General features: G+C 36.6%; 3 protein-coding genes across 4 annotated transcripts in view; 2 read left to right on the top strand and 1 right to left on the bottom strand.

Annotated features, from left to right (window-relative positions):
* Nucleotides 1-13,774, top strand: part of LOC311066297 (uncharacterized protein) — a 35,863-nt gene extending 22,089 nt beyond the window's left edge. The window contains exons 1-3 of one of the 2 annotated variants that reach the window (XM_084087393.1): nucleotides 5,398-5,615; nucleotides 12,660-12,819; nucleotides 12,987-13,774. In XM_084087393.1, coding sequence (XP_083943519.1) covers nucleotides 12,688-12,819; nucleotides 12,987-13,130 — 276 coding nt within the window. In that variant the 5' untranslated portion in view covers nucleotides 5,398-5,615; nucleotides 12,660-12,687 and the 3' untranslated portion in view covers nucleotides 13,131-13,774. Of the gene's footprint in view, nucleotides 1-5,397; nucleotides 5,616-12,659; nucleotides 12,820-12,986 lie in introns of those variants that run through there. The other variant, XM_084087394.1, reaches the window with a different exon arrangement.
* A 536-nt stretch (nucleotides 13,775-14,310) lies between these two features.
* On the top strand, nucleotides 14,311-17,914 carry dynll1 (dynein, light chain, LC8-type 1). Its single transcript, XM_084087392.1, has 3 exons — nucleotides 14,311-14,964; nucleotides 15,672-15,810; nucleotides 17,527-17,914. Exons 2-3 carry the CDS (start codon nucleotides 15,679-15,681, stop codon nucleotides 17,662-17,664), a joined length of 270 nt encoding a protein of 89 aa, XP_083943518.1. The 5' UTR covers nucleotides 14,311-14,964; nucleotides 15,672-15,678; the 3' UTR covers nucleotides 17,665-17,914.
* A 952-nt stretch (nucleotides 17,915-18,866) lies between these two features.
* Nucleotides 18,867-23,714, bottom strand: rpl6 (ribosomal protein L6). Its single transcript, XM_084087391.1, has 6 exons — nucleotides 22,807-23,714; nucleotides 22,605-22,721; nucleotides 21,260-21,403; nucleotides 20,321-20,369; nucleotides 19,138-19,322; nucleotides 18,867-19,044 (listed from the first exon to the last, which is right to left on the bottom strand). The coding sequence occupies exons 1-6, from the start codon at nucleotides 23,005-23,007 to the stop codon at nucleotides 18,892-18,894; spliced, it is 849 nt and encodes a 282-aa protein (XP_083943517.1). The 5' UTR covers nucleotides 23,008-23,714; the 3' UTR covers nucleotides 18,867-18,891.
* Between the last annotated feature and the right edge of the window lie 610 nt (nucleotides 23,715-24,324).

Below are 24,324 nucleotides of genomic sequence, written 5' to 3'. Positions count from 1 at the left end.
ATGCCGCCCCGGGCGATTGCCCGGTTCGCCCGTGCCTAAAACCGCTACTGCTGGCATTGGCAGTCAATGGCAGTGAAGAGCTGTTGGAGCATCACAAAAAATGTATAGCCTATCTCCAGATTCTGTCCTGTTTAATTACTGTCGCATTTGCTCATTAAAACAGAGTCGGTGCTTCTGGCAGCATATCATTCAGGGGGAAGTCAGAGGTTAAGATCCATAATGCAGACATGAGTGAGGAGTTGCAGCAGGAGGTGATTCAGTTCGCTTTCCTGGCTTTGAATCTGTATGAAAAGCACAATGACATTGCTCGCTACATCGTAAAGGTTGGTTCTCTAGAGTTGTACTGTGAGACTGGAATGTCTCAGTGAAATGCAGTTGTTTCAGTATTGTGAAAATGTGCTGTTTTTTTTGGTCAGGAGCTTGATGGTGGAGATTGAGAGTTTTGTTGATGTGAGTTTGTGGAACATTAATACTGTGTCTTTCCTTATAGGAATTTCAGAAGAGGCAAGGGGGCTACTGGATCTGCATTTTGGGGGACCCTGCTTTCTATGCGCAATACCAAAGGAACTTTTACATCCGCTTCTCTTTTGGTCACCTAAACATTTCTGTCTTCAAAAACCCCTGAGGGTCAGCAATTGTTAAAAAAAAAGCTTATTTTATCCAACCAAATAATAAAACATGCTCCTATAGCTTGTGGTTCATGTGTCTTTCTGCTGTGAAATCTGCACTGATATGAAGTAGGTAAACATAAGAATACCTTCTGTATTGTTATTATATTTCAAGATGAACACTTAGTTTATTTGATTATCCAAGTTCAAGTTCAAAGTTTATTATAAGCCCAAAGGGTAATTTTTGGTGCAGCATAAAATTTGTAATAATTGTAGTACAAAACACACAGTAAACAACAGAAACAGCACACAACATTCTGACATCTTATAAGTTTAAAAGCCAAAGCAGAAGGAATCATGTTAAAGTCACGGGACAGTGGATGAGATGAATCTGCAAGAGTAGATCTAGCTTTCTGTAAAACAAACCGTTCAGAAATGTTTGATAACCCGCTCTGCTTAATGCCGATAATCTTACATTGACAATGACATTCAATGATTTTCAATGTATAGCAAAGTACAGATTCAATATAAGATTAGTGAAGTGTTAGTTGAATCCATGTCGTTTTAATTTTTTTATTCTGAAAAATCATATTCAAATATGAGAATCAAATATGATCATCAGGCTTTTGAGGAAGGTTGAAGGTTCATCTCTCAATCATCATTGTATTGCATTACATTATATTAAATATCATCTTACTAAGACATATTATTGGCAGATATAGATATTGATATGCTTGATGGATTTTTTCCCTCCTCAAGTATGAGCTCAATATTCTCACTATATAGAGTATTGATGTAACAGTCACTCCACACCAGACTCTCATGTTCACTCACAAACTACATCTCCCATCATTCTCTGCCTGGACTCATCAGCACTCATTATCACATTCACCTGTGTCTCATTATCTTGTTTAGTTCACCCCATATAGCCTGGTTCACCCCATCACTCACTGCGAAGCTTTGTATGTTGTTGCACTGCACTTCTGAGCGTTTTCCCTGGTTTTCATGTCTCTTGTTTTTTTTTTCTTGCCTGTTCTGTGGATTACTCTTGTACCTCTGACCCCTGCCTGGTTTTGTTTGTTTGTTTGGTCTGCCTTCCTGTGCTTGACCCTCTGCTTGTGTTGGATTACGATTCTGGATAACCCTTTTAATAAACTGCATTTGTATCCTCTACCTTCGTGTCACAGAGCAGTTTGTAATAATTGAGTATATATTAGTGCTTATATAATAATTGAGCAATAAAAGAATTAAGTTCTAAAATATTATTACATACGTATATAAATGTATAATAAAAGTGTATTTATTTATATAAATATTACAATTTAAAATAATGGTTTTCTATTTTAATATACTTTAAACTCTAATTTATATCCTGTGATCCTGTGATTACCCCAGTCTTCAGTGTCACATGATCCTTCAGAAATCATTATGATGATTAATGTTGGAAATAGCTGTGCTAATATATATTTTTTAGAACCTGTGATACTTTTTAGCGGATTCTTTGAATAAAACGTTTTTTATATAAAAAGAGCAGCATTTATTTAAAATAGAAATCTTTTGTAATAATATACACTACATGTCAAAGGTTGGGGTCAGTACATTTCTTTGAAAAGAAATTAATAATTTTATTCAGCAAGGATGTGTTAAATTGATCAAAAGTGATAGTAAAGATTTATATTGTTAGAAAATATTTCTATTTTTAATAAATGCTGTTCTTTTTAACTTTTTTTTATTCATCAGCGAATCCTGAAAAAAAAAAAGTATCACGTGTTCCAAAAAAATATTAAGCAGCACAACTGTTTCCAACATTGATGAAAAAGAAAATCATCATATTAGAGTGATTTCTGAAGGATCATGTGACACTGAAGACTGGAGTAATGATGCTGAAAATACAGCTTTGATCACAGGAATAAATTACACTTTAAAGCATATTAAAATAGAAAACTATTATTTTAGATTGTAATAATATTTCGCAATATTACTGGGGTTTTTCTGTATTTTTGAACAAATATGATCAAAAGAGACTTCTTTCAAAAACAAAAAAAATACCGGTAGTAGCCTAGAAATCTAGACGCACCCTAGCAGCAGCAAAATGTATTTTGCAGCCAGGGTAGTTTAAGGGATGCGACCGATCATTCAAGACAGCACTTGCTTTCTGGTACAGCTGATTTGTATAAATATTTCCTAAATTCCATTGATTTACTCCTATAATCCTACTCGCCCATTTAACAATTTGGTTTAAGGAGTTCTTATTCTTCACTGACAGGCTTGCAGCGGGGCAATCCAGCATCCGAAAAGCGTAACATCCCCGGCGGCCGCCATTGGCTAACAAGCCATCACCTTCTGTTAGCATTCCATTGACTCCCATTCATTTTGGCGTCACTTTGACAGCGAATAACTTTACATCTGAGGCGTTTAAAGACTCTATTTGTCCATTATTTATTTCTAAAGAAACACAACAATGTATAAAAGGCTCCATTACCTTGTATCTTACGTTATGGCTCCGTAGAAGCAGTTTTTGTAAAAATAGGCTAACGATTGCGTCATAACCACGCGACTCTCTGGAAATTACCATATAGACAGGAGGAGAAGCTCGCGAGAGATCGGGGAGACGTGGAGTCATAAAGTCCGATAAAGTCGAGGGAGAAGCCCATAGAGAGTCATAAAGTTGCTCCTGCTCCTATAGCTCATGGACAGCTCCTACTCACACTCTCCGTCTCTGCAAGATTCGGATGGGAATGATTCAGATTTCTCTTGGCACAGCTACTAGAAGACAGACGGGTTGCTCACGTCACATCTACGTCGTCAAGCTCAGTTTGAGTCTGCGCAGTCGCTCAGCCATCAGGAAGTGAGTGCTTCTAATTGACTTCACTTTTCTCTGTTGAAGTCTATGGGGTCGCTGTGTCCATTTCTTTTACTGTCTATGCCTAAATTACACTTATGCTTTTTGTACTCAATCGTGTAGTCTTTCAACATTGGAGTCTGATAGCCCCTCCCCCTCCACTACATTATTAAAGCTGCGACAGTCGAGTGCATGAAGTGTCCAACGTTACACACTTTGTTTTTTTGGTTGAATTAGGCCGTGTGTCCACTATAGCTAGGCGCTCTGCTGAAGCTGTTTTGGCAGCGCAGGATTTTTTTCAGTTGAGACGTTTTGCTTGTTATGATACGGAATATCCGCGAAAGTGTTACTAGTATCTCATTTCACACATATTTTGTTTCTATGTTGATTCTGTATTAAAATGTCGATACAATGTAATGTATTTTCTCTGGCTCTTGTTTTAAATGATTTTGTTCTGTTATTATGCTTGTTGTCGTCTGTTGACGTTGTACAAGCAGAATGTGGCGGTTGGTCGGTGTGGTATTAGTCCCGCCCCTCCTCCACTGTGATTGGACGGTTGGGTAAAAAGTCAAGTTAAGTCAAGTCACCTTTATTTATATAGCGCTTTTTACAATACAGATTGTATCAAAACAGCTTCACATTTATAACATGACAATAATACAACAAAGTTTGTTTATAAAAGAAAATTGCAGCATCGTCCACCTTAAGTAAGGCAGATCAATAATATTGTTGAATATTAAAAAGTGACAGTGTTGAACATTCTTCAACTCTCAGCGACCGGTAAAAAACGCCTGTATACTCAGTCTCACACTATTTATACTACAAAATTGTGTAGAATAGTATGCGATTTAGGACGCACTAAAGAGTTTGAGTTTCTGTCCATCCAAAAGTCTAGTTTACTTGCTGCAGCTTTACTCTGTTCATCTGGTGACTCGTTCTTTCCTATGATGGAGATTCTGGCCCTGTCCCAAATGGCACCCTAAGCACTCGTGGTCTTCCTACGAGTCCGCACTTTCGTGACGTAACGCCGCTTTGACTGTCGGGAAGAAGTGCGCATCGAGGACGCATATCGCTCACGAGAACCCTTCTGAGGCCTAAAATAACAAATGGGACACCCTAACGGACATGCGCATGCGGCTGCCATTGTAAGTCCACAAGACTGAAAGTGCATATGAACTGTGCCATTTGGGACAGGGCCTATATCTGTTGTACCTGAAGTCACATGATCTCTGTTTCACACAGGTGTGGCTGGAGAGCCTCTGCTGGTGGACAGTGAGAAGGACATCTTTGACTACATCCAGTGGAAATACAAGGAACCAAAGGAACGCAGCGAGTGAAACCATGAGAGACAAAACTGCAAACTCAAAAACTGTGTGTGTGTGTGTGATGTTCAACTATTCTATTAGTGTATTTTAATAGTAGAAGAGACATTTAGGGAAAGGTGTGTGTGTGTGTGTGTTTAAAGTTTGAAGGTCACAAATCTGCTATTACTTTAATCGATGGTGCTTTTTTTTAATGTATATTGTTTTAAATCCAGGTCAGAAATGAGTTTGAGTGAACTGAGAAATTACATTAATGCTGTGACAATAGCTATTAGATTGTCATCCTCTCAGAAACATGTCTTTATTTCAACATGCTTTGCACTGGTATGAAAGAAAGCCAACTGAAAATATATGAATGATGATTGTCTGTGGTTGTGTTATTTTAAAGTCCGAAAACGATCCATTGTGATGTTATCGGGATATTTTTATCAGGATAATAGTCTGCCATATCATGACATGAAAGATTGTGAGGAATTGTGGGTTTTGTATTAAAATTCCCACACATCAGTTCAGGTCTGTTTTGTGATTGTCCGGGTATGTTTTTCTGATGTTGTTGAAGCTTGACCGTAAGCTTCCGGAACGATTACATATTTCCAGTTATTGTGTGAAAGCAAAGGTATTTCCAGTTATTGTGTGAAAGCTGTTATAGTTCTGGTCAAGCTTTAACACATCAGAAAAACATACCCGGGCAAGAGAAAAAGTATCAGAGACAATCTACTCTCTTCTCTAACGGATTTGCCAAATACATTTGCCGACGTTACGAGACTCGTGGAGGAAAACTCCGTCACCAAAAAGAAAAAAATCAATAAAGGATATACATTTTTCGAGGAATTAATTATCAAGGTAAGAGAGCGATCAGGCTAACTGTTACTGAACTGTTAACTAGAATGACACATCATTAGTGTCCAACATATCAACACCAGTTTGTGTCTCTGGTACCAATTTCTAAGAGTTGGGATGGGTGGGACATGTCCCCACCACTTTTGAAACATCTCGTGGCACTAATATACCAATACAAATACATAAAACATCTCCAGTTAACTAGCAGAGCATTCATATAGTTCGTTTGTTAAGTAAGAGGCGATCTAGCGCTGAAATGTGTTGTTTTTTAAATAAAGTGATTAAAGTGCTCGTTGCCGCTGCGATCAGTGGCGCAGATACTGTTGTGGAGACTCTCTTTTCATTCCGCTGAAATTGTGGTGCAAAAACATCCGTGCAGTTTTGTCGTAAAAATATACGGATTACCCTCAGAAGGCCTTCGTTTATCCACCTGGAGCCGGATGGATTATTTTTGTGAAGGATGCATGCACATTTTGCGACTTGAAGCAGCTGGACCCCATTGCTTCACATTATAACCACTGAAAGATCTAAGACATTTTCTAAAATAACTGAAAATGTTTTCGTCTGAAAAAAGATTGACATATGCATCTCGAACGGCTTGAGGGTGAGTAAATCATTTTTGGGCGAACTATCAATATATAATATAACTAATATTCTCCCCCATCTATGTAAAGCGCTTTGAGGTCTCAGAAAAAGCGCTATATAAATGTAACGAATTATTAATTATTATTACGCATGTTCTAAAGAGAGAAACCCGTAATTTAGAGCGTAAATGGAAACAAACTAATTTAGAGGTCTTTAGAATCGCGTGGAAAGACAGTATGTCACATTATAAAAAGGCCCTAAAAGCGGCCAGGGCTGAGCATCTCCGCAAACTAATAGAAAATAACCAAAACAATCCTAGGTTTTTATTTAACACCGTGGCTAGACTAACAAATAAACAGACGTCACCCGAACAAAATATCCCGTTACAGTTTAGTAGTAATGATTTCATGAACTTCTTCACTGAGAAAATAGAAAACATCAGAACCACAATTTTAAACGTTCAATCTTCAATCGCGCCTTATAATTCAGCCTCAATTATCCCCCCGCAAGAACAACTACAGTGCTTTACAACTATAGAACAAAAAGAGTTAAATAAACTTATCACTTCATCTAAAACAACAACATGTTTATTAGATCCTATACCAACTAAACTACTGAAAGAAGTGTTACCTGTAGTGGAAGAGCCTCTCCTCAATATTATTAACTCGTCTTTATCTTTAGGACATGTTCCAAGAACATTTAAACTGGCAGTTATAAAACCTCTCATTAAGAAACCACAATTAGATCCACAATAATAATCTAGCAAATTATAGACCTATTTCAAATCTTCCATTTATGTCTAAAATACTAGAAAAAGTTGTGTCCGCTCAGCTGGGCTCTTTCTTGCAAGAAAAGGACAAGCATTAAGCTGGTTCAGATCATACTTATCTGACCGCTACCATTTTGTCTATTTAAATGGAGAAAAATCGATCATAATTCCAGTAAACTATGGAGTGCCGCAGGGATCTGTGTTAGGCCCTCTATTATTCTCAATAAATATGATGCCACTTGGAAATATTATAAGGAAACATGGAATTAGTTTCCATTGTTATGCTGATGACACTCAAATCTATATTTCATCACGGCGGATGAAAACGCTAAATTATCCAAATTGACAGAGTGTGTTAAAGATATAAAAGATTGGATGACGCGTAATTTTCTTTTATTAAATCCAGACAAGACAGAGGTAATACTTATCGGTTCAAAAAACCGCCCACAGAACCTCTCACAATACAACTTTAACATTGTAGGATGTCCTGTTACTTTATCCTCTACAGTAAAAGACCTGGGTGTTATACTCGATTGTAACCTGTCTTTTGAAAATCATATTTCGTATGTTACAAGAACAGCCTTTTTCCACCTTAGAAACATTGCTAAGCTACGTAATATGCTATCAGTTTCCGATGCAGAAAAGTTAGTTCATGCATTCATGACCTCGAGACTAGATTACTGTAATGCTTTATTAGCTGGTTGTCCTGCATCCTCTATAAACAAGCTACAGTTAGTCCAAAATGCAGCCGCTAGAGTTCTTACTAGATCAAGAAAATATGATCATATAACACCAATTTTAACATCACTTCATTGGTTACCTATAAAGTTCCGTATTAATGTAAAATCCAATAGCTTTCCTGACTCACATATACTTAGTAAACTTTACTCAGTAATATAAAATACATACTTCTTACTAGGTTTTGTTGAGTTACAGTCAATTGCAGGGTGAAAATAACAAGTTACTCAATCGTTTGAGTGACGCTTACTTGAAATAAGCAAGTAGCAATAAAGGATGCAATGACGTTACTAAACCAGTGAGAGGCAGCAGTGAATTAATGCATGCCTAATGTGCAGAAAAAACAAAGAAGAAGAAGCGGCACCTTTCGAGAGCATGCGCAATAGATTCTGTGCGTATTTCATTCTCGGCGCCAATTTTGCAGATGTGGAAAGACTTTGACAGACTACCTAGCCTACATTTTTATCTGGAGCTTCGCTACGTTTTTGGAATAATAATAAGGTGAGTAATCAAGCATGCGACTTTTGTGTGAATGTTTTTTTTTACTGTCTGTCGCTAATTTTGACTGATTTCCTTAATGTCTAACGTTTACCAAATAATTGAGATAATTAGAGCTTGAAGAATATGGTTTGGCCTGTTTGTTTTTTTTTGCGCATAAAACTATCAGGTACCTTAACAGTTCCTGGAATCAGGCGAAAAGCGATTTATTTGTCCCAAATATAAGAATTATGGTTTTCTATTTTACCATTTTCACTGATGCATTCTCCTCTGTTGGCATTGGTTTATAAATTATTAAGGTTCCAAATCTGGTGAAATGGCGCACATCTAACGTTACAATTAAATGTAATCTGCAGCTTATGCAGAGATGAAGTATGTGATGCTTTTTGACAGTATTTGTGATTTCACAACAGCATTAAACTATTATTTTTTTTAAATTGAGTAAATTCAGATTGTAATGCAAGCACTGTAAAAATGCTTTTTTTTTTTTTTACTCAAACTCAACTGCTTTATCACTGCATCAAAGATGGACCAGACCTTCTCAATGCGAAGACGTGAAATTGTGGATGCAGATGGAGTAGTGACCAGCTCTTTTTACAGAGTCACAAGTAAGTACTTATTCATACCCTTTTCCACCATGAGAACCCACATTCTATTTAGTTTTGGCTTTAGAATTGGCCTGTTGGCCTGACCATGCATTGAAAGATATTTTTTATAAAGATCAGAAAAATCAAAAATAATTGTTCATTGAAAGATTTCCACACTGTCCCATGCCTTTTTTTTTTTTTTGTCTGTGTTGTAGGTGTTTGCAGAGTTTAACAGGATAGTCCCCACAGATCTGCAAACTGCAGAGTAACTTTTATGGTGCTGTGGATCGCTACACACCACGCTTTGTCACAATCTTCAAGTCTTCAAGAAGCATTGGAGAGAAATTAGATGGGCTTATGCAGCAAATTAATACAGGGGTGAGTTTACTGCAGCCTTAATTTTTCATTATTATTCTGAGTTGATCATGGTTTTGCTTACAATCTTATATAGCTGTTGTCTAAAGTGTTGTGGGGTTTTGTTGATAAACTCATTGTTTTTTTGTGTGTGAAAATTACCGATTTTTTCGCTGGATTCTTCTTTCAGACGAATACAATCAGAGTTATATTAGAAAATGTCCTGTCTTATCCAAGCTTTATAATGGCAGTGAATGGCCGTATATTTTTTGAAATCCATCAAAATGCATCCATCCATGATAAAAGTGAATCTATCCATCATTAAAATATACAGCCATTCACTATAAATCATTTTCAAATTATAAAATTATAATTTATAAATCATGCCTTTTCACTTTTCTCTGTTGTAATATTTTTATTGTTTGGTTTCATTCAGGTATGTGATGTTGATGAAGCCTGGGCACAACTATCTGTTGGGGTGCTGACTGTCATTGATGAAGAACAACTTCCCTCTCTAAACTCTACCTTTGCCCAGTGTCTACTGCCATCATTGTTGAGAGAGGTATTGTAATGGATAATCAGCAGAACCTGCCTCAGGCAATTTGCATCTATTTTGGTCTGACTTATGCTTTAAATTTGGATTACCCAAAAGACATGAAAAATACTTTTAACTTCATTCAGAAATTGATGCTTGCTTTGAGACAGAACAAACTCTCACCAAAACTGCAATCTCTGAACAATCTCCTGTTGAGTAATCAAATGTGCAAGATTGATGATGTTTGGCATTAGATTACATTTGTTTATGACAGTGGAATTAGATTAGTTGATAGAAAAATAAAAGGGAAACTAAGCCACTTGTTTAAAATTGTCAGCCCATTAGTTCATGAGCAAGTTAAAGGGTTAGTTCACCCAAAAATGAAAATTCTGTCAGTAATTACTCACCTTCATGTCGTTCAAAACCTGTAAGACCTTCGTTCATCTTCAAAACACAAATAAAGATATTTTTGATGAAATCTGAGAGCTTTCTACCCCCCAATGACCACAACGTCATTGCAACTTTCAAAGCCCAGAAAAAAACATCGTTACAATAGTCCATGTGAAGTATACAGTACTTCAACCTTAATATTATAAAATGACGAGAATACTTCGTGCGCAAAAAAACAAACAAATAACGACATTATTCAACAATCTCTTCTCTTCCACGTCATTCTCCTAAGCTGTTGACATAGTGTAAATATCCCAGTGCTTCTGGGTTCTATGTCAAAACGTAGGCTTTTATTGGCCAGCATCACACATGACCAGCGTCAGCCATTAATAAGCCTCAATCTGATGTAGAACCCAGAAGTACTGGGCGTTTACACTACGTCAACAGCGTAGGAGAATGACGTGGAAGAGAAGAGATTGTTGAATAATGTTGTAATGGCGGGGGTTTTACACACAAAAAGTATTCTTGTTGCTTCATAACATTAAGGTTGAAGTACTGTAGTCACATGGACTATTTTAACTATGTCTTTACTACCTTTCTGGGCCTTGGAAGTTGCAATGACATTGCAGTCTATGGAGGGACAGAAACCTCTCAGATTTCATCAAAAATATCTTCATTTGTGTTCCTAAGATGAACAAAAGTCTTACGGGGTTGGAACAACATGAGGGAGAGTAATTACTGACAGAATTAAAATTTTGGGGTGAACTAACCCTTTAAGAATCTGTCAGCGTATTAATTTCTAATGTACATGTGTGTCAGAGACATTGCTTTTTCATCATTTAGGCTTAAACGATGGAATACTATTCCATTAAATGATGAAATACTATTCCATCGTTAATGAATGTAGCCACTTTTTTTTGCACTTCTATATACCAAGTTTGGTCTCCGAAGTGTTATTGATTAAAGTGAGTCATTGTTATGTGTTGAATTGTTAAAGCTGTTTGTTGAGAATCTGTTAGAGTCAGGGTATGGTCTCAAATATATTTATTTTTATTCAGATTTTATATACATTTACTAATACGTTATTAAAATCAAAGGTTGTATTTGTTAACATCAGTTAATGCATTGTAAACTAACATTAACAATGAATAGCTGTATTTTTATTAACTAACATTAACAAAGATTAATAAATACTGTAACAAATGTATTTCTCATGGTTAGTTCATGTTAGTTAATACACTACCATGTTAATAAACCTTATTATAAAGTGTTTCCGTTTTTTTGTTTTCAAATAAATGTAAAAACCTAAAGTGACTATTTACATAAATTGTATACCCCACTGCAAACTTGTGTGGACCACCCCTGTGTCAGTTGTTAAGAAAACAAATACAATAAATTTACCTTTGAACTGTATCATTGCCTTAAATTTATTTGTCCAGTTGTAAATGTTATATTTGTAAAATTGTGAAAGTATTCCCAATGATATATAGTAGATGATTGATAGCACTTAAGTTATTGGAGTAAAGCTTACTTGCTATTTTAAGTGCAATCGGTTTGCATGGTTTTAACAAGTAAAGTGAACTCAGTAATTCCAAGTTGTATGCAGAAAACATCAGAGTTAACACAACTAGCATACATGAGTACATCTAAAGTAAATGATCAAGTATACTATACAAATTAGTTCTAAGTTACTGGAACTCTCTTGTAAGTGTACTCTACTAGACATTTACTTGTTAGTACTACATACTATTCCTATTTCACGTTACTTAGTTTTTTAAGTGCAATCGGTTTGCATGCTTTTTTTGAGTAAGCTGAACTAATCGGATTTTTCTGTGTGACTTATAAAGCCCTAAACGGCTTAGCTCCAGTCTATTTAACGGATCTTCTATCGCCCTATAATCCATCGCGCTCCTTAAGATCAATAAATTCGAGGCTTTTGGTCATACCTAGGATATCCAGATCAACCAAAGGAGGGAGAGCATTTTCACATTTGGCTCCGAAACTCTGGAATAGCCTTCCTGATACTGTTCGTTGCTCGGACTCGCTCTCCCAGTTTAAAACTAGTTTAAAGGCGCATCTTTTCAGCCAGGCATTCATATAATATTGTTGATCTCACAGTTCAAACTACAATCCGGCCTCTAGTTCATAAATGCCAGAGGAGAACTGGCCCCCGACTGAGCCTGGGTTCTCCCAAGGTTTTTTTTTTTCTCCATTAGGTCACCTGATGGAGTTTTTTCGGTTCCTTGCCACTGTTGCCTTTGGCTTGCTCAGTTGGGGATATTTTGGGGATATTTAATTTTATTCTATCAATCAATAAATTCCACTAGAAACAAACCTTGTTGTATTATTTTATTTTAATTTAATACTGTGAAGCTGCTTAAATCTTACCGACCCCAAACTTTTGTTAATATGACTCCACAATTCCAACTCGTCATAATAAAGTTTGGCTGCATCTTGTAATAGTATTATGGGCCAGTAATTCCTTCACATAAATGGCAGCAGGTCTTGAAGAGTTGTTGGACCATCAGAAAAAATGTAAATCTCCAGATTCTGTCCTGTTTAATTACTGTCGCATTTTCTCATTTAAACAGAGTCGGTGCTTACGGCAACACATCAATCATGGGGAAGCCAGAGACTAAGATCCTTCATGTAGACATGAGTGAGGAGTTACAGCAGGAGGTTCTTCAGTTCGCTTCTCTGGCTTTGAATCAGTATGAAGATAACTGGGACATTGCTCACTACATCAAAAAGGTTGGTTCTCTAGAGTTGTACTGTGAGACTGGAATGTCTCAGTGAAATGCAGTTGTGTCAGTATTGTGAAAATGTGCTGTTTTTTTTGGTCAGGAGCTTGATGGTGGAGATTGAGAGTTTTGTTGATGTGAGTTTGTGGAACATCAATACTGTGTCTTTCTTTATAGGAATTTGAGAAGAGGCAAGGGGGCTACTGGATCTGCATTGTGGGGAAATATGGGGAATATTCGGCCTCTGTGACTTATCAACGGAACTTTTACTTCCGCTTCTCTATTGGCAACAAAAAATTTGAAATCTATAGAAGTGCCTGAGGGTCAGCCATGGTTCAAAAAAGCTTATTTTATCGAACCAAATAATAAAACATGCTCCTTTTGATTATCCAAGTTCAAGTTCAAAGTTTATTATAAGCCCTAAGGGTCATTTTTAAAGGGTCAAACTCTTGAATCTGCAAGAGTAGATCTAGCTTTCTGTAAAACAAACCGTTCAGAAATGTTTGATAACCCGCTCTGCTTAATGCCGATAATCTTACATTGACAATGACATTCAGTGATTTTTTGATGTATAGCAAAGTGCAGATTCAATATGAGATTAGTGAAGTGTTAGTTGAATCCATGCCGTTTTTATTTATTTATTTTGAAAAATCATATTCAAATATGAGTATCAAATATGATCATCAGGCTTTTGAGGAAGGTTTATTTGTTCATCTCAATCATCATTGTATTGCATTACATTATGTTTTAAAACTGCATTTAAATATCATAAGACATATTATTGGCAGATATAGATATTGATATATATTGTCAGTATCTTAATACTGTTATAAAGAGCTCATTGATTTACAAGAATCAGAATTTCATCTTACTTTTATGCCATATAAATACTGTATCAGCATCTGCAGCAAATTGCATATTATTGCTCAGTTTGAGCCTCTGAATAAATCTGAGCTGTTTTTTCCTCCTCGAGTATGAGCTCAATATTCTCACTATATAGAGTATATAGTGCTTATATAATAATTGAGCAATGAAATAATTAAGTTATAAAATATTATTACATGCATATATAAATGTATAATATAAATGTCAGAAATCATTCTAATGTGATGATTAATGTTGGAAATAGCTGTGCTTATTTTTTTTTTTTATAACCTGTGATACTTTTTACCGGAGTCTTTGATTAATAAAAAGTTTAAAAAGAGCAGCATTTATTTAAAATAGAAGTATTTCGTAATAATATACACTACATGTCAAATTATTTTATTCAGCAAAGTTGTTAAATTGATTAGAAAATATTTCTATTTTGAATAAATGCTGTTCTTTTTAACTTTTTTTATTCATCAGTGAATCCTGAAAAAAAGTATCACATATTCCAAAAAAATATTAAGCAGCACAACTGTTTCCAACATTGATTAAAAGAAAATCATCATATTAGAGTGATTTCTGAAGGATCATGTGACACTGAAGACTGGAGTAATGATGCTGAAAATTCAGCTTTGATCACAGGAATAAATTACACTTTAAAGCATATTAAAATAGAAAACTATTATTTTAAATTGTAATAATATTTCACAATATTACTGGGTTTTTTTCTGTATTTTTGATCAAATATGATCAAAAGAGACTTTTTTCAAAAACATAAAAAATAGTAATGTTTCCAAATGCCATTGTGTTCGCATTAGTTTCTTAGACTTGATGTATATAACATTTTTTTGCAGTTTCGTTTGTCTGCTGCGATTAACTTTTCACCTCATTTTGTTTTGTTTAAACATATATATTTAGGAAAATACTTAATTTCAAACCTTGGTTAAGAATAAATATCTCCACGATTACATTTCAACATTTCTCCCGCCCTTCTTCCGGAGAATTCCCTCTCTGATTGTTGCTATGGAGTCCAGCGAAGCGTCTTGAACGCAAGGCATGACGGTCTGAAATAAAATGCAGGGAAACATTGCAGCGAGACTCTTGCAGAGCGGACCAATCACAGAGCCTGGCTTGGCAGCGACAGCCAATAGGATTCAAGAGTGGGAGGAGCCAACGGGCAGTTACACACCTACATTACTTTGGTCAAGCACACAGCGTGAGCATCACACACAGGCGCTACGAGTGAGACTCTTTTCTCTCCTTATACGGAAATCTGCACATAAATAAGGTGAAAACTTTTACATTTATCCTTTTCTACTGCATATTAGTCGGTATAACTAAATATCTAATGTGTTTTTCCGTTCAGAGCAAGCGATACTGTACCTAGTTGACTGCACATCTATATTTAATTCAGCTACGGACTTAAACTTAAATGAAATAATAATAACAAAGATTGATCAGAATAAAAATTTAAATATGCAAAAGTCTTTAATTTAACATAAAAACGCGCGAAGTATTTCTCATATCTAAAAATAACCATGCCGCCATTCATTTATATTCCACTAATAAAAAACACGCATCTCAAAAGGGCATTTGATTTGATAAGTTAAGATTATTTAGTTGGTTTATTCAGTCTGAAGTTATATGAACATTATTTGAAAATAAATATAAGTTTGGGGAAATCTGTGTTGCTGAGTACAGGATTTAGTTCAGGTGTCCATGGCAACAGTAACCTGGCGAAATATGCCACGTGATGTTATGTAATAAAGATGGAATAATGGCCGTGGAGCTTCTGATGTGCTGATTTTATATAATGCCCATCCTGACTCTGATGGCTGACCACCATTCACCAGTTCCACCAGCAGATGCTTGAGGATTGTGGGATTGATTTGGGGCAGGGCACAAAGCATTATGGGTGCGTCACAGGGTGTTGTTTGGGCGTTCACAGATTAAATTCACTCATTCCTCATGAAATGTCTCTGTTTGTGACTACAGAACCACCATGTCTGACAGAAAGGCCGTGATCAAGAATGCGGACATGTCCGAGGAGATGCAGCAGGACGCTGTGGAGTGCGCCACACAGGCGCTGGAGAAGTACAACATCGAGAAGGACATCGCTGCCTACATCAAGAAGGTAAACGCCGGTTTGTTGGATTTTCCAACTTCGATACGATACCTTGGAAAATATCGATTTTCGATATCACGTGGAAAACTGCCATATAGATATTTTTATCCAACTTCGATACGATACCTTGGAAAATATCGATATTCGATATCATGGGGGAATAGACATTTAGACTTTTTTTTTTATATATATATATATATATAATTTGGGTAATTTTGTTGAAATAGCTTTCTCACAGCACAGGGAGGCTTTATTTGAATCTTTGAACTAAACTTACACAAACAAGACAAGTAAACAGTCATCAATAACATAAGAACAAATAAACAAATTGCAAATGGAATGACAAATGAAATAAACACAGCTTTAAGTTGTCCAGGTGGGTCTAACAGCAGTATTCATGTTAGAAATACTAATTAAGTATAATTACAAACGAAGAAATTGAAGAATTGACCCCATTTACTTTGTTAGCGCACATTACTAGTCTTGTGGTGAACAGTTCATCCGTGCAAGTTAATACACAGAAAACGTGTTCGTCGTGGAAATCTTTGATCATTTGCTTCCGCTCTGGAATGGCGTTCCCTCTCTGATGACGTCCGTGTGACGGCTTGGGTTGAATATCTCTAATAACCGTCCATCTGCAATGAGCGAGGGATTGAGACGAGGTGCGCTAAAATAAAACACCGCCCTCTATTCAATATTACGTTTCACCTGGAAATACGTCTCTGCGCTGAAGTTAAGTCTGTAGCAACTTCCAGTTTATGCAGACTTTAACGTAATCAGATATAAAATAACCCCAGATGGTCTTCATTGTAAATATTAAATACAGATCAATGCTTAAAATTACAAAAGTTATTCAGTCAAGAGCAGCGAGTGCTTTTCTCTTTGTCTTTTGTTCTTTGATTAACATTAACGACAGACAATAACAGGTTTATTAGGCTGCTGTCACTTTAAAAACGTATACGCGGATCCAATATACTGAAACACAACATGCGTTTGCTTTCTCAACTGTGTACATTCCAAAACTGTTAACCTGAATACACACCAAAATGGGCATTTGGGAAACATTCTGTGTGTATTTGACAGTTTACACGTAATTAGCCATGAAAAAGAGGTCAATTTGGTTCTCGAGAGCTGTTTGAGAGGCGGCTTTATGTGCGCTCTGCTTGTGTAGTATCAGTGGTGTGAGCGCGAAACCTGCGGGAGTTATTTAAATTATGCCCAATACGAGCACTAGGCTATTCAACCGCAGCGAATGAGACGAGTGAGAGAGAGGAGAAGGTGTGTGTCAGTTCACCGTCGGAGAGAAGAGAGAGAGAGAACGCACAGCTGGTGTCAGTGTATCGATTCTGCAGAAAATGAGGATTGGAACTGTTTCAGATATTACAGTATCGATGCATATCTATATATCGATATTTTTGACAACACTAGTTGGACTGAACACTTTATTGGGCGTCCATTTTCTTTGTAAGGTTTATATTTAGCAGTGAAGATGTGCTCATGAATACTTTATCGTCAGGTTATTGGTGATGTCAACCCAAAATCAACATTTACTGAATGTTTCTGGTCTTATTGTGCATGATTCACTGGTTATTCCAAGTTGCAATGCATCTTTGCATTTAATTTTTTTTAACCCATCCCTTCTGAGGTCATGCCTTTCGCTTTGAGTAAATGTGTTGAAAACTGCATTTCATATTGACTGACTTTAAATGTATTCTTTCCATGCAGGAGTTTGACAAAAAGTACAACCCCACCTGGCATTGCATCGTGGGAAGGAACTTCGGGAGTTACGTGACTCACGAGACCAAACACTTCATCTACTTCTACCTGGGTCAGGTGGCCATCCTGCTCTTCAAGTCGGGCTGAGCGACGGCGACACGATTCAACAGACCGCTACGAACTGACTGTACTGACGAGGCGAACCATTCCTGCACTGGGACCTGCCTTCTCTCGGCTGCTTCTCTGCTCCTTTCATTCTGATTATTGTTTAGAAAACGGCCATTCGGGAGGGAAATGCCATAAAGAAACAACTGTATTTATTTTTGTTTTCTATACAGCGTTTTATGTCACCTGCGTTTTTTTAATTAAAGCAAAATGGTTTGGCCGTTTGCCTGGAGTTTTGTGTCTGAAGGTTTATGGTGCAACATCTTAGGATGGTAATAGGAACTACAGTTATTGAGAGGGGAAACGAGAATGAAAAATAAATTCTTAATTATTTTTTTATTTTTATTTGTATTTTAAAACAAATTTTGTGGTAAAAACCTGCAATTCTGAGGAAAGCCAATTGTGAGGGAGAGAAAAAGTTATCACATAATTCTTCAGAATTGCGAGTATTCTGTGGTGGAAACGAGCATCCATAATTTTTCCCACATCTCAAACTTTTAGGCCTGAGTTTTGTTCACCTATTGATGGAAAAAAAGCAGCATGAAAGTTATGCAAGTATGAACTTGAGTAATATTGGTTGAAATCGAATATGAACACGGTTGTACTTTGAACGGTTTCAATTTAGCATTAAGTTAATATTGATTTTTATATTTTTACAACATTCATTTGAATGATTTGTAGTCATCTTGCAGCCACTGTGATCATGGATTTGCTAAAATCCAGTCAGAATTAACTCTCATACAACAAACTTTAACTTCAAAGTCACATTTGATTCAAGATGTGCATCTTATGGAATAACACCACAAGCTAGGCATAACTTATTAGGCAAAATAGGTTGATGGGAACATTAACTTGTATATTCACGTCAGCATTAATATAAAAACATTTCTAACAATAGTGTGTACACTCACTACAGATCATTCAACCTAAAAATAGCCACTAGAGATGAATGCTCAAAGACAGACTGATTTAGAAACGTAAAGTGCTATTGCTTATAACAATACTTATTTTAAGCTGACTGCAATAGAACATTTGCAAAGCTATTTTTAAAATAATACCTTGTATAGACAAATTTCAAACATGGTCCAATAGCAAAGTTGCTTTCACACAATCTGACGAACACGCAGAATGATTTGGTATGCAACAAAATAATGCAAAAAAAAAAAAAGAGGCAGAGAACATGATATGGGTCAAGACTTTATTTGCAGTTTAGAAAACCAGTTTGTGTGGGTAGACTCCATTGGACAGGGAGAATGTGGAGCGCAGGTATCCCTTGAGCTCTGGGACCTTCTTGATCAGGGGAAGCAGAAGAGAATCCACTGCTTTCTGGTCCGCCTTGCGCTGCTCCGTCAACTGGTACTTCTGCAGAGACAGAACAACAGAAACATCAGAACACTCAGTGGCGTCACAGACAGAGTCTCCATCCGGAGTTGACTGGAGCTGATCGTGTTTTACCTCCTTCTCTGTGTCGAAGATTTCTCCCTCCTGGTGCTTGGGCTTCCTCATCTTCTTCTTCTTGAAGTAAGAGTCGACCAGTGTACTGGGGAACTTGACGCCGGAGATGTCCAGTTTGGTGTTGGTGGCGATGCAGAACTTCTGGTGAGCTCTACGCAGAGGCACTCGGTTCAGAGCCAGAGGACCTGAGAGAGACAAGAGACGGCCATCAATTATTCACTCCCTCAAACTGCACAATAAAAGCTGCACACTAATGGGGGGGGGGGGGGCAGGGGGCATATCAAGGTTTGGTTTTCTATGATAAAAAAACAAAAACAAAACGAAGTTTCACAAGTTGACGAACTATAAACTAATAAATATGAATAATTCTAGAATGATTGGGGTGATTTCGTTGGGGAGTTCATCATCTACACAAAATTAAAATGCTCTTTTCAGTCTAAAGACTTTTTAGACTTGACTTTAAAACACTGGGTGTGGGTACTTTGTTTTATACTTCACAAGTTTTCGTGTGCCACATTCACACTGTTTTTGACCAACTCTCTCCAATGGATCTCTGAGCTGAGTGAGTGAGTGGAGGCAGGGCTCATTTGCATATTCATAGAACCATGTATACTAAATGAGGCAATGGTGTCGTTATATTCAAGCTATTTTAAGGCATAAATAATTTTTTCACAAGGAAAAAACATTTAAATGTGTAATTTTGGTGATCAAAGATGAGTTTTAAGGGATAAAATGGATTACGGGGGGACTTTACTTTTGATATACTAGTATTTGTCCATTTTCAAACTGTATAGCATCAAGCTTTTATTTTGACAGGTTGCTGGCAAATTAATAACTTTGCTGTTGGTTTCAGAGTGAAGATTGTTGCATGTTCATGAAACGCAAACATGAACCACACACACACGTGTAAATGACATTCTTCACTCTGAAACTGCAACACATTTACTTAAAATCGCAGCCTTGACACACCAATCCATATACAGTAGTCAACATTTGAAGTGGATCAAAAAAGTTGATCAAAGTTGTCCTAAGACAAGAACGAGTATAGTTCAAAATTCATGTATAACTTTGAAAGGTTTTGATCCACTTCAAACGTTGACTACTGCATTTTATTTGGATATATGGAGCAGCCCTAGAGAAAATCATCTCCATCCACTGAACAAACAGACGTTGTGTCGCTCACCGGTGACGAGGAGGAGTCCGCTGTCCAGCTGCTTGAGGAAGACCACACGCTGCAGAAGAAACACACTCACGGTTAACAGCCTGTGACGCTTGCTGCAATCCTCATCTGAACCTCTTTTGCAATGCAAATCTCAAGTGCAACTTGTCACCCCAATTCAGCAGAATAAAGTTATCAAGTGTTTGTGTGGGAGAGAGCATCTGCGCAGGTCGCTGTTTCGCATGTAGGCGTTTCACCCATTGAGTTGCTACACAAGCATGTGAAGAACAATAGCTATATTTGGATATTAACTTCCGAGATTTAAAACCAAAGTCTGATGATATTCGATAGGGGTGTAACGAGACCCTCATGTCACGATGCGATACATATCACGATACTGAACTCACAATACGATATTATTGTGATACTCCAAGACATGAGGTTAGAGGTTAACCAAAAAAATTACCTGTTGATTAAAATGCTAAATTTGGTATTACATTGTGGGTGTAAATGAATAGACTTGTTGCTGATAACCCAATGCACATGACAACAGAGACACCAGAATAACAATATTCATGATTCTGAAGCTGAAAATACAGAATTATTTCAGACGAATATGCTTGAACTCTGTCAATGACTAGATACATTTAAAATCATGTAAGCCACTTTTTACTGGTAACATCAAACATTTGGCATTATCAGGAGCCATTAATATTCCCCATTGCATTATTATACATTATATATAGTAGTTTAATGTAGGACTGAAACTTGAAAAACTCACAGAAATTTCTATTAACAATACAGATTGTCACTATCCACAATACATATTGAATTTTTGTAAATTTTTCGATATATTGTTTCACCCCTAATATTCGAGAACAATTTCCCTGTTCTGAGTGGGAAGCAAGTGACTAGTTTAAATGACACGTGGTCCATTTATTGAGCTCAACTCTGCACATGTACCTTCCCACGGTGGCGTCCGGTCAGCAGGATCAGGACTGTTCCAGGGGTGATGGACTGGCGCAGTTTCCTCCGGTGCTGAGAGAAGGGCTTGATGCCGTGACTCCGTAGCTTACGCCGCACGTCTTCTGTGGGGTAATAACGGGGCTGGACACAGAACGAGAGAGAGAGAGAGAGAGAGAGAGAGAGAGAGAGAGAGAGAGAGAAACATGAACGTGGTAAAGGACACTGTTGAATCCAATAGACCTTCGTCATCGTCAGGTTAGACAATACTGAATTTAACCAATGAAAACGAGGCTGTGAGGGATTACAATGGCACACGCTGTATAAAGGTCCTACATCATATAACTTTCACAACTCATATGAAGTTTGACTATAGTACTTTTTTTTTTTTTACCGGAGAGACGTTTGATCAGCTGAACAATGTATATTGTTAAACATTGAACGCATTGTATTCTATTACTAACAGGCTAATTATCATTCCTATATTAAATATGGCGCTACCCTGATTAAGGTCTATTTTGACTGCTATGGACAAACCCTCCAAATCTGCATATTTTTGCATTAAGAAAGTGGTCATAGGTTTTAGTTGAGAAATATTACCTTATCCGATTAATGAATGCACAATTTTAAATGTTTAAGTGCTATTAATGTTTAATACACTTCCCACTGTTTATTAAAATTCTTTGAAATCTCATTTTAAATGCATTACATAAAAAACAATGATGCAAGAGAATTTATATTTTTCTTAATATTCAAGAGAAATTTGTGCTGAATATACCATATGAAATTTATAAGAGCACAAAATTTAAAAATTACTAAAACTTTTTAATCAATGGATGGAATTAAATTGCTTTGGGCGCATTACCTAACTTTGAAATTAAAACCAAATTTACAAAACACACATTCAATTTCACCTAATATTACTCCAATTCATACTTGCATAACTTTCATTCTGTAATGGTTCATCAATAGGTGGACAAAACTCAGGTCTTAAAGTTTACGTGAGATGTGGGACAGACTGTGTGGACGCTTGTTTCCACAATAGAATTAAAATGTAACCGTTAATTGTGGACTCTCTCGAATTACGTGATAAAAACTCACAATACTGACTTTTTCCCCTCAGAATTGCGAGATAATTTAAATTTTTTACTTTTATTTTGTGGAGGAAAGTCTTCCATAAGACTAAATATAAGGCTAAACATGGTTACAGAAATATTTGAAGAAAATGAGAGATCAGGGTCAAAATTGACCTGAACGTTAAACCCATTTTAAAATGTTTAGGCTCATAAATGAACGATTATGGCCCCAAATCTCAGGTATTTCTGGTGGTAAATGTCTTTCTCACCATCTTGCGGCGTTTCACAGCACGAGTGCCTCCATTCTTGTCTCCGCCGACAGTTTTGGTGACTGTGTTGGAATTCTTCTTTTCCTTGATTTTCTTCTCCCGGATTTTCTTTTCAACCTGAAACATGAAGACAGAGCTTCAGAAAGCCGCTGATGACGGGGTGAGACTGACCCTGGATCAGAGAGTTGCGGTGAACCCTCACCTTCGTCACGGGAGCTTTAGTCTTCCTCTTGTACATGGCCCTGCGAGCGGACATGACGGAGCGGGAGTAGCGGCCGATGCCCCTGACCAGCACAGGGTTACGGCTGCAGTGTTTACGGGCAACCTTCTTCTTATCGCCCTCAGCCATCTGAGAAAATAAGACACTTATTAAAATATGCAGGCATACAAAAATATTAGACATTAATAACACACATCAACCAATAGTAAAGCTGCTCTAAAAGTCAATTTAGTTTTTTTATAGAGTATATTTCAAATGACATCTCAACATCAGCACTGCTATTTTACCAATTCTATTCACAAATAGAGTAACTTAGGACTCCTAAATTAGACAGTAATTAACATGAAGCATATCTGAACTTCTGCATATTGACTGTTGATCGTGCAACTTGTTAAATTAATGGATACACAATAATAAAGAACCCTCAGCTTCAACATATATATTTACACACACAGACACATATATATACATATATATGGGTGTGTGTGTGTATGCATGTTTAAGCATGGTGTTACTGTAGTTACTCAACGTGACCAGTTGTAGCATTGCTAACAGGCTAACGTATATACATAAACGCATATATAAACTAACAAGCGCCAGTATATAATCTATTTACCGCTCTGTTCACATGAAAAGCCGTCTCATGTGACTTTATGTTTTTTAATATTAATATAAACACACAAATCGGTGTCAGGCCACAGCGCGCGCCGAACATTCATTACGTACGTTAAAACATACATCACATCCACTAATATTCACATCTACAACTGCTATATGTGTATTAAAACATTTATATATGATCCAGAGTGAAATATTATGCGCCGATTAATCAGATTAATGCAGATTGTACTTGGACAAAACAGACACGAAAGCCACAATTACCTTCAGCTAGAAAAAAAAGACCGACATCCGGGCACTTGACGTATATATAGTCGTGACGTGATCCGCCCGGGTTTTGCTTCCGCTCTTAAAGGCACACGCGCTTCTTTTGGCCACACGACGGGCGCGCGAGTGCCGCTCATCGGCTGAGGAAGGTAAATAGATTTGTAATGTTCTTGTCTTTTGTGAAATTGTCGCAAATTGTACATTTGTATGTTGTAAAACGTTAATTAAAGTAATAAAGCATCTTTAGAAACGGAAGGTCAAATTACATACAATTGTTCATGTTTATTTTGCTGCTGTCAATGCACAGTTTTGTAAATTGTTGTACAGTTAAAGAATGCATGTAATAACCTTACCCTATATATAGAATGTAATATATATGTAATATAGAGAATGTATATGCATACATATTGTACATGTGATTTAAAATGTAAAAAAAGCGTGTGTGTATATATCTATCTCTATCTATTACATTCTATATATAGGGTAAGGTTATATATGTATATATAAAAAGTACATTTTTTAGTGTGTCTATATATATATAGTATACTGTATATACTTTTTCACATTTTAAATCCCATATACAATATGTATGCATATATATACACATATATAAAA

The sequence above is a fragment of the Abramis brama genome, assembly GCF_963993115.1.
Source record: "Abramis brama genome assembly, chromosome: 16".
NCBI classification, from domain to species: Eukaryota; Metazoa; Chordata; class Actinopteri; order Cypriniformes; family Leuciscidae; genus Abramis; species Abramis brama.
Note: the sequence above shows the minus strand (reverse complement) of the source record. Positions and strands in the feature narration are given on the sequence as shown.

Bases quoted from the DNA above. Each gene is read 5' to 3' on its own strand.
- dynll1 (XM_084087392.1), top strand. From the start codon at position 15,679: ATGTCTGACAGAAAGGCCGTGATCAAGAATGCGGACATGTCCGAGGAG. The intron at 15,811-17,526 runs GTAAACGCCGGT...CTTTCCATGCAG, and splicing joins TCGCTGCCTACATCAAGAAG to GAGTTTGACAAAAAGTACAA.
- rpl6 (XM_084087391.1), bottom strand. From the start codon at position 23,007: ATGTCTAATATTTTTGTATGCCTGCATATTTTAATAAGTGTCTTATTT. The intron at 21,404-22,604 runs GTGAGAAAGACA...TTCTGTGTCCAG, and splicing joins CTGTGAAACGCCGCAAGATG to CCCCGTTATTACCCCACAGA. The intron at 19,323-20,320 runs GTGAGCGACACA...TGTCTCTCTCAG, and splicing joins CGGACTCCTCCTCGTCACCG to GTCCTCTGGCTCTGAACCGA.